This window comes from Chrysochloris asiatica, unplaced genomic scaffold (assembly GCF_000296735.1).
Source record: "Chrysochloris asiatica unplaced genomic scaffold, ChrAsi1.0 scaffold00033, whole genome shotgun sequence".
In the NCBI taxonomy this organism is placed as follows: domain Eukaryota; kingdom Metazoa; phylum Chordata; class Mammalia; order Afrosoricida; family Chrysochloridae; genus Chrysochloris; species Chrysochloris asiatica.
In genome coordinates this window covers 24,988,212-24,998,634 of record NW_006408551.1, presented here as the reverse complement: position 1 = coordinate 24,998,634, position 10,423 = coordinate 24,988,212, and the positions used below count along the sequence as shown (strand labels likewise).

Sequence of the window (10,423 nt, the reverse complement as noted above, 5' to 3'; positions counted from 1 at the left end):
GTTTTGGGTTTGAACTAACAACCTTGTGGTTATAAGTCCAGTGCTTATCCTACAGCACCACACCAGGACTCTTTATATAGATGTATGTATCTGGTAGCATAGTGGTTACGAATTGGGCTATGAACTGCAAGGTCAGCAGTTCGAAACTACCAGCTGCTCCACCGGAGAAAGATGCGGCTTTCTGCTCCTGTAAAGATTTACAGCCTCGGAAACCCTGCACAGGGTCGTTATGAGTCTGAACCGACTCCACGGCACATAACAACATGTCTATATATATATGTTGTTGTGAAGTGCTGTTGAGTCTGTTCCAACCCATAGCGACCCTGTATAGGGTTTCCGAGGAGCAGCTGGTGAGCTTGAACCTCTCACCTTTCACCATTCGGCTTTGCAGTCTGGAGATTAACCCACAGTGCCACACCAGGACTCTATTCTGCACTAGTCTATGGTTCTTATTTGTGATTCTGTTTTTGCCTTTCTTGGCTTATTTTTCACCATTGCTGCCTTTTAAAGTAGTTGAAAAAAGGGATGATGGTGGAGGTGAAGCTGGTTCCTGTTGATAACAACTGGATTAATTCAGACTTGGATAACATTTATCTTTAGAAAGCTTCACCTGCTTTTTCCAGTGTTCACTTATTGGACATTTTATAGCTCAAATGTGAACAAGAGGAAGTAAGAAAAACTTAGCAGGTTTTTTATTTATTACAAGCCCTGAAGAATTGAGAAGCAAAATATCTGATTTTTGCTTCCTTTAGCCTCATCCTTATTAACATAACTGAGTTTAAAAAATTAATATCTGATGAATAAATTATCTGAGGGTTTGTTTACTGGATTTGAAGAATTGTGTCTTGATTTATTCTGTTATGACTATGAAAGTAGTTTGAACACTTTCACAGGTTGTAATTTCTGTGGTATGATGCTTTTTATTGTATTATATATAAAGTATATATGTAATGATGTTTGTAAGACACTCAGTCATTTTTATGGAATAATTAAGGTCAGAATGGCCCTCCCCAGATGTTATGATGTAAAGCAAGCAAGGAACATACTCTCAGGTAAGAAACAGCAGCTTCTATTTCTAGTGCCCTGAAATTCTACCCACGATATTTTTTTAATCCATGGCTTTGTCTATTAATGCTGTATCTAAATACAGAATGGATATTTAAGCATACACTTACATGTGTAGTGTTTTTCTTCTTCTTTAAGGCTATAAAGGTAAATTTATAGTTTAATAAATAATTACAGCTTAGTGTAAAAAAAAGTTCAAATTGTTGTATGTAAAAAGTACTATGGTGGTGGTGGTGGTGGTCGTGGTGTGCTGTGGAAACAGTTCCGACTCATAGTGACCCTGTATAGGGTTTCGAGGCTGTAAATCTTTATGGGAGCAGAAAGCCTCATCTTTCTCCCGTGAAGCAGCTGATAGTTTTGAACTTCTGACCTCGAGTTTAGCAGCCCGACTCATAACTACTACTAGAGCTCCTTAAAAAGTATTATGGGAACTGAAAAATGTAATCTTATATTTGTTCTTAGATAAGGGGGTGATGAGTGGACTTGCCTGCCTCTATGCAGTTATATTCATTTGTTTAATAACAAATTGGGCCTTTGTCATACATCTTTATTAATTTCTAAACTTACAAGTTTTATTAGCAAACAGCTGTATGAGGTGAAAAAGTATTGGAAAATATCCACTTTGCCTGTGTGAATTTGACTTCGTTGTTTAACTGTTGAATCTCAATTTTTCCATCCTAAATTTTAAATTTTGGGATAACAGGTAAGACTATTGGGAGGATTAGGTGAAGTAAGCTTAGTGAAAATATTTAAAATTTTAGAACATAGTGGTTTTTATAGTAACTTGTCAGAAATGAAGTGTCTTGCCATTTTTCTTTTTGCAGATGCTGCACTTAAGAAAGGGTGCTTGTTTTGATCCCTTACTCAGTTTCCTGGTGAAGTATCACTAATCCTTCCTGGAATTAGTGTTTGCTCTTTGTAAGAATTTGAGAAGGAAAGCTTAGTTCTGAGCCTATTTTGTAAATAATGAACAAATAAAATTTGTAATTCAAACCTTGCTTCAAATATCTTTGATAAGAATGTACTTAGTTAAAACATACAATGAATTATTCTGTGATTTATTTCCATGGTCTAGAAGTGATGTGGAAATAAGTCACAAAATAATTTACTGCTTTTGTTAAAATGCAGTAACTGTAAAATAAAAAAATAGGTATTATGATCATGCAGTGGAAATATGAATTAAACTAAGTGCAACCTTTATATCACAAAGAATTTGAAGTAATAAAACTTTGTGTTTTGTTTTTCATGATTTAATCCAGAATTTGGAAGTAAAGTAAGGAGCCCTGTGGCACAGTGGTTACGTGCTCAGCTGTAACTGAAAGGTCAGCTGTTTGAACCTGTCAGCCACTCTAGGAGAACTAGATGGCATTCTGTTTTTGTAAAGATTACCAAACCAAACCTATGTAGGGTTTCTGAGCCTGTAAATCCTATGGGAACAGGCAGCCTTATCTTTCTCCTGAGGAGTGGCTGGTGGGTTTGAATTGCTGAACTTGGGGTTGACAGTCCAGTACTTCTTCTACTCTGGCCTATGAGGTCACTATGAGTCAGAATTTAGAAATGAAGCAGCCTTAGTGAGGGTTGCTTTCTCTTTGCCATATTTTCCCCTCTATAGTAATTAAGGTATGCTAAGACTTGCAACAGACTGTAGTTTATTTGTTCAAAGTTAATAACTTGGTATTAAGTGCCATCAAGTCAGTTCCGACTCATAGTAACCCTGTATAGGGTTTCTGAGGAGCAGCTGGTAGGTTTGAACTATCAACCTTACATATAACAGTCTAGTGCTTATCCTACAGTGCCACACTAGGACTTCATTTAACTTGCTGGTGTTGTTTACTGCTGTTGAATCTGTTCCAACCCATAGTGACCCTGTATAGGGTTTTCAAGGAGTGGCCGGTCAGCTTGAACCACTGATCTTGTAGTTCAAGCTGACTCTATAGTCGAGCACATTAGCTCACAGTGCCACACCAGAACTCCTCAATATAATTGTTAACTGCCATCGAGTTGGTTCTGACCCATAGCAACCCTGTATAGGGTTTCCAAGGAGTGGTCGGTTAGCTTGAACCGCTAACGTTGCGGTTCAAACCAACTTTGCAGTCCAGCTCATTAACTCACAGTGCCACTATCAATATCTCACTCAAGTTTGGCCTCTGGAAGTACTTTATAAAGTTTGATACTAATGTAGAAAATTGTTTTTAGTTCTTTATACCTTGTGAATGATGTCCTGGTGTGGTGCTGTGGGTGAATGTGCTGGACTTAAAAGTTGGTAGCTAAAGCTCACGAGCTGCTCCTCAGAAACTCTATGCAGGATTGCTGTGAGTCGGAACTCTGACTCCACAGCACTTTACAAGAAGTGTCCTCTTGGACTCCTGGTGGTGTAGTGCTGTAAGATTTGCAATGAACTGTGATCCGCAAGGTTGGCGGTTCAAGCTCACTAGCAGCTCCTCGGAAACCCTACACAGGATCGCTATGCTTCAGACCCTACTCGACGGCATGTAACAACAACAACAATATGGAGTCCTGGTGTGGCACTGTAGAATAAGCACTGGACTGTTAACTGTGAGGTTGGTAGTTCAAACCTACCAGCTGCTCCTCAGAAACCCTATACAGGGTCACTACGAGTCAGAACAGACTTGGTGGCACCTAACACCAACAGTTAATAACTTTGAACAAATAAACTAGATTCTGTTGAAATTCTTATTTTTATTTTTTGTCACTTGTAGTTTTTCTTAATGATACTTTGTCAGTCTATCTTAGCATATGTCTCCTTTGGATGAGTACTGTTTAAAATTTTCAGCTAACATAATTAGGTCAGTATCTATCATTGAAAAGTCATTGAGTTTTCAGCTTTGATTGAAAAGGTTGAATAGCAGTTTTTTGTGTATTTTTTGACTTGTTTGTTTTTAAACCAGGTTTCAACTGTTGTTAAGTGCTGTTAAGTCGTTTCTGACTCATAGAGACCTTGTTTTTATTGCTGAGTACCGTTGAATTGGTTCCAACTAATAGTGACTATAGGGTTTCCAAGGAGAAGCTGGTGAATTTGAACCGCTGACCTTGCAGTACAGTGCCACACCAGGACTCCCATAGTGACTTAGATTAGTGTAAAACTAAACTTTTAAAGTGTTAGTTTCATCATAGCTATTTTGTGTAGTCAGGGTAGGAAATTGTTTCATTAAGACATTATCCTTGCCTTGAAGAGAATTAGTTATGGTAATAACTCAGTTGTTTCTCCTCATCTTCTAGTTCTTTAGTAATTTTTTACTATTAACTTTTTTCTTTGCATACATTTGTAAAGATTTTCAGTTGTATTTTTTGTTTATATTACTGACCACTTTATATAACCCTACCTTTGGAGGACTCTGTTGAAAAGTTAGGTATAAATGTAGATAATTACAGAATGTTAGGTATCAAGAGAATATAAGGGGTGGGACAAGTAACTGACTTCACAGAGGAAATGATAACTTGAATTGGGATTGAAGAATTAAGAAATGTAGACACAAAGCTGTGCATAAATTGGAATGAACAAGGAAAAGGTGAGATTGGAAAGGTAAATACTAATGATGCCGCTATATGCCATGCTAAGGGTTTGAATTCTATTAATAATGAGATTTAAATAAGGGAAGTGACCTGACCTTTATTGTATTCTAGAAAAATTAATCAAAGATTTACTAGAACCATTTTGATGCAGGACTATGATTGTTGTTGTTAAGTGCTGTAGAGTTGATTCTGATCCATAGCAACCCTATATAGGGTTTCCAAGGAGCAGCTGATGAGCTTGAACCACCAACCTTGTGGTTCAGATGATTTTGCAGTCTGATGCATTAGCCCACAGCACTACACCAGGAATCCACAGAACTATTGTTGTTGTTATGTGCTGTGGAGTTGATTCCGACTCATAACGACCCTGTACAGGGTTTCCGAGGCTGTAAATCTTTACAGGAGCAGAAAGCCTCATCTATCATGGAATAGCTGGTAATTTTGAACTGCTGACCTTGCGGTTCACAGCCCTATTCGTAACCACTACGCTACTAGAGCTCCTTACAGAACTATTAGGATAGCTAATTTTCAGTTGTAATTCTTGTTTAGTTTCTCATATATTTGGTGGTGCTTCTCATTTGAGGCCAAGATGGCCAAACTTTGTCTCTCATACTTTGAACATGTTGTCAGGAGGGACCAGTCGCTGGAGAAGGATATCATGTGTGGTAAGGTGGAGGGTCAGATCAAAAGAGGAAGACCCCCAACGATATGGATAGGCCAAGCGGCAGCATCTATTAAGTGTGGCAACAATAGTGAGGTTAGCCCAGGATCAGGCAGTGTTTCGTTCTGCTGTGCGTAAGGTTGCTATGGGTCAGTACCGACTCAATGGCACCTAACAGCAACAACAACAACTCATTGTTGGATTGATCATCAGAAAAGTTAAAAATTCTTTGCTAACTGCTTACCTTGTGAATTGTTACCGAAGAAGCAGGTGTTATAGTCAATTCAGAATGATCAATAAATACTATGTTGTACTAAAAACAAATTAGTTATATGTCTTTTTCTCTTGTTAATCCAGGAGAAATGAAGTGTAACAATTCATACACGTGGATAAAAATTATAATTTGGAACTCAGTAGCCTTGTAGAAAGAGGAAATTTTATTCCATGTATCATTATTTTAAGAAAATAAAACTAGATTGGTTTAAATTGTGTTTAAAACCAAAACCACTGCCATCTAGTTGATTCTGACTCATAGGGACCCTGTACTAAACTGCTAACTGCAAGGTCAGCAGCTCAAACTGCCGTTCTCTGAAACCTGTAAACCCTATATATGATCACTTTGATTTGGAACCAACTTGATGGCACATAACAGCAACATAGGATTTCTGAGGTTGTAGATGCTTAGATGAGCAGAAAGCCTCTTCTTTCTCCTGAGGAGTGGCTGGTAGGTTTGAACTGCTGACCTGTGGTTAGCAGTCCAGTGCTTATCTTACAGTGCCAAGGGATAATTAATTTAGAAAATGCATTTTGTTTATAGTTTGAAGTTTCTATATGTAAGCTACCTTAAGTATTTTAGTTTTGCATAGTATGCTTGATGAGCTTTAAGCTTGTAATGCATTAAGTTATTAAAAAAAAGTTTCTTACTCATACATTAATAATTTTCAATGTTCATTTTTTATTCTCCCATTTTGATTTGAGATGTGAGAAGAAACACTTTTAATTATCTAATATGTAATTTTTCACATCTGTGACAAACTGTTTCATTTCTCCCCTTTTCCTTCAGAAAGGAGCTTTTGAAATCCAGCTGGTTTGGGACTTCCCTGGAACCAACATTATGAAGGACAGATACTATGGGGTAATGACTAAGCCTAGTGATTTTATAAGTGAACGATTTATGCGAAAACTTGTTAAATTTGAAATGACAGGTAAAGTTGGTATTAGCACATACTTGAAAAGGAATTAAGTCATTTAAAAATACCAATTCATCTTTCTTGGGGAAAAAAAAAGTAATAAAATTCAGTTATAACCTATGATTTTTTTGTTGTTGTTGTTAAATTTATCTATGGAAAATTTTGGGAAATTGGTTTCCTTAATACGCTGTTCAGCAAAAAGTTTTGGAAGATCTCCATCAAGAAAACAGAATTATTCATCAAAAAGTGAAAATTGTGGGGAAGAAACTTTTGAAGACTTGCTTTTGAAGTATAAGCAAATACAGTTGGAACTGGAATGCATCAATAAGGATGAAAAACTAGCTTTAAGTAGCAAAGAAGAGAATGCACAGGAAGAGTCCAAAACATTGAACTTTGAGGACCAGACAAGCTCTGATAATGTCAGTATTACAAAAGACTCAAGTAAAGAAGTAGTTCCTGAGAAGAAAACACAGGTCAAAACTTTTCAGGCATTTGAATTGAAACCACTTAGGCAAAAACTGACTTTACCAGGAGATAAGAACCGGTTGAAAAAAGTTAAAGATGGAACAAAACCGCTTTCCCTGAAATCTGATGCAACTGAATCTAGTCAAGGTAAAGAATTACTATTTTAATTACTAATAAGATTCTCTGTAGGATAGTTGTTTTGATAGTATACTTCATTGAAATGATTCCAATAATGTACCTGTAAATTTTTTTGCAACTTTTTAGATTGTTGTTATGTGCCTCAAGTCGGTTCCACCTCTTAGCAACCCTATACAGGGTTTTTGAGGAGCAGCTGGTGGGTTTGAACTGCTAACTTTGCAGCTCATACCTATCTTGCAGTCCAATGCTTTTATCCTACAGTGCCTCACCAGGACTTCATTTTCTAGATAGACATTAATTATATACTAATCAGGACTTACAATACAAAATTGCAAAACAGTGATAATGGGCATCTCTGTTCTCCAATTTAAAGCGTGGTGGTAGTGGTAGTGGTGCTGTCCTGTATAGGATTTCCCACGCAGTGAATCTTTATGGGAGCAGAAAGGCTCATCTTTCTCCCAACAGCAACTGGTAGATTTGAACCGCTAACCTTGTGGTTAATAGCCCAACACGTAGCCACTGTGCTACAAGGACTTCAAATTTAAAAGAGTACTTTAAAATTTTATTTTTAAACATGAACTTCGTTAAGGTTTTTTTTATACTACTTGTAAATTAGGATATGAAAGGGGTGTTTTTTTGCTTTTCCTATTCCTAGTTTGAGATTTCAGCATGAATGTATATGTGAGTTTATCATGTATTTTTTTCTTCATTGAGATGAGCATCCAACTTTCCTCCTATTCATTAATGTAATGGATTACTGTGAAGTTATGGTGTGGCACTGTAGGATAAGCACTGGACTGCTAACTGTAAAGTCAGCATTTCAAGCCTATTAGCTGCTCCTTGGAAACCCTATGTAGGATCTCTATGAGTCAGAATAGACTTAAAGGCACTTAGTGCGCTTGATTACAAAGTTGGATTGAATTGCAAAGTCGGCAGTTCAAGCTTACCAGCTGATCCTCTGAAACCCTATGCAGGGTTGCTGTGAGTTGGAACCGACTCGACGGCACTTAATGTGTTGTTTACCTGGTATGGTAGGGCTATAGGATAAGCACAGGTTGTTAACCACAGATCAGTGGTTCTAACTGACCACTGGCTCTTTGAAAACCCTTTAAAGGGTAGCTGTGATTTGTAACTGGCTCAGGGGCAGTTAACAACAACAGTATTTTTCACCATCCTTTCATTCTTTCTATATTCTTATGTCTCCAGTGTCACTTGTATATAGCAAAGCTGGGTTTAATTTTTAATATAGATTTAGCAACCTTTGTTTTTTAACTGAAACATACAGTCCATTCACGTTTGATTACTGACACCTGAATTAATTGCATTTTTCTTTCTTTCTTTTTTTTTTTTTTTCATCTTAACTCTTTTCATTCTTTTTCTTCTATCATTTTCTTTTTCTTTTAAATTTCTGGTTTCATCTTGACTACTCCAGATTTGTAACATGAATTCTTAACATAAGTGTTTTCTTCTCTGGGACCTTTATCCGTTTTCTCTTTAAGGTTTATTTTGTTTGTGTGTTCTGGAAACATTGATTTTTATTGAGACAGGATACCATTAACTCACCTATGTTGTATTTGTTCTTGTTACGTGCTGTGGAGTTGAATTCAACTCAGCGACCCTGTATAGGGTTTCCAAGACTTCAAATCTTTTGCAGGAGCAAAATGCCTCATCTTTCTCTCATGGAGTTGCTAGTGGGCTTGAACCGTCGACATTGTATTTTGAAGTCCAGTGCTTACCCTATGGAGCCACATTCAACAGTTTCTAGAGATAATATCAGTGACATCGGTTACACATTCTTGTTATTTCTGGTCTATTTTCATTCACACTGACCTAAACTCCTTGGCCCCCAACCTTTCTTTTAAAATAAAATTGTTTTAAAAGAGCACAGACAATATGCAAGGGTGACACGTTGTCATTTTTAACTTTTTATTGTGAATTAATTGAAGGTTTACAGAGCAGATCATCAGTTTTACATCTGCAATCATATACTTCGCTAAAATTATTGTAATCTTCTTTACAAACCATTATTTAACAGTATCATGTCTATTGCTTTTAACTCTTACACTCCTCCCTGTGTCTTTGCAACCTTGATCTTTCCTCTGCTAATCTCCCTCTTGTTGTATATTGCCTTCCCCATCACTCAGGTTTACCCTCTAGCCAGTAAATACTTTTTTCTTCCCTTGGTAACCAACAGAGAATGTTTTTTAGTATGGAAACTCAAGGGTAACACTCTTATTGAATTAAATTATTACTTAAATATGACTTCACAAGAAAGTTTTGATTCTGGGTTTAAAGAGGTAAGCCAGTAGTGTCGGGAATTCCTCCAGCCTCAATACATCCAGTAAGTCTTTAAGAATTTCAAAATCTGTTCCACATTTTTCTCCCTTCCTATCAAGATATACCTATTTTGTTCCTCCCGAACAGAATGCTTGATAGTGGTAGCTAGGTACCATTTAGTTCTTCTAGTATCTGTTGATATTTGGCTAATACCTTTTACTATTCCGGTGTTTTTTGAAGTACAGTAATTTTTGCTATATGTGGCATATGCATTCCTAAAAAATCTCCTCACTATGCAAAATTGTACAGTGAAAACCATGGGGCTAGAGGCACAACAGTTAAAAACTATGTCACTGGCATGGTAAGTTCATTTTTGTTGTTAAGTGCTGTTGAGTCTGTTTCTACTCATAGCTATCTAGTATAGGGTTTCTAAGGCGGTAAATCTTCGTAGGAGCAGAAAGCCTCATCTTTTTCCTGCAGAGCAGCTAGTGGGTTTCAACCTCCAACTTTGATGATAGCAGTCTAGTGCGTATCCTACAGAGCTGCAGAGTTCCTGTATGTTAGGGTGTGGCTACTAAGTGCTGTTACGTTGGTTCCAACTCAGAGTGTCCCTGTATAGGTTTTCCAGGGAGTAACTGGTAGGTTTGAACTTTTAGCCTTGCAGTTAGCAGTCCAGTCCATATCCTGTAGTGCCACACCAGGACTCTCTTGTTAGTGTTGTTGTTAAGTGCTGTCAAGTCAGTTCCGACTCATAGCAACCCTGTATAGGGTTTCTGAGCACCAGGTGATGGGTTTGAACTGTGACCCTATGGTTTGCTGTCCAGTGCTTATCCTATAGTGCCAAACCCATCAGCTGCTCCTCGGAAAACCAGTATAGGGTCGATATGAGCCAGAATTGACTCCACGGCACTTAGCAGCAGCAACAACAAAGCACTTGATTAGTAATTTTCTAGTCTTTGATCAAGTTGCCTAATTTTTCACCAGTAAGCCCACTTTAACAATCAGATTAGGATGGTTGGAACAGTGGTAGATATGGTGATGTGGTGAAAAAAACACTAGCTTGGCATTTAGACCAACTTTTTTTTTTTTTTTT

General features: G+C 37.3%; 1 protein-coding gene across 1 annotated transcript in view; it reads left to right on the top strand.

Moving 5' to 3' along the window:
- The window catches only part of ZFC3H1 (zinc finger, C3H1-type containing), a 61,249-nt gene that overhangs the window by 1,494 nt on the left and 49,332 nt on the right, over nucleotides 1-10,423 (top strand). Inside the window, exon 2 of the mRNA XM_006859562.1 lies at nucleotides 6,646-7,062. Coding sequence (XP_006859624.1) covers nucleotides 6,646-7,062 — 417 coding nt within the window. The remainder of the gene's footprint in view (nucleotides 1-6,645; nucleotides 7,063-10,423) is intronic.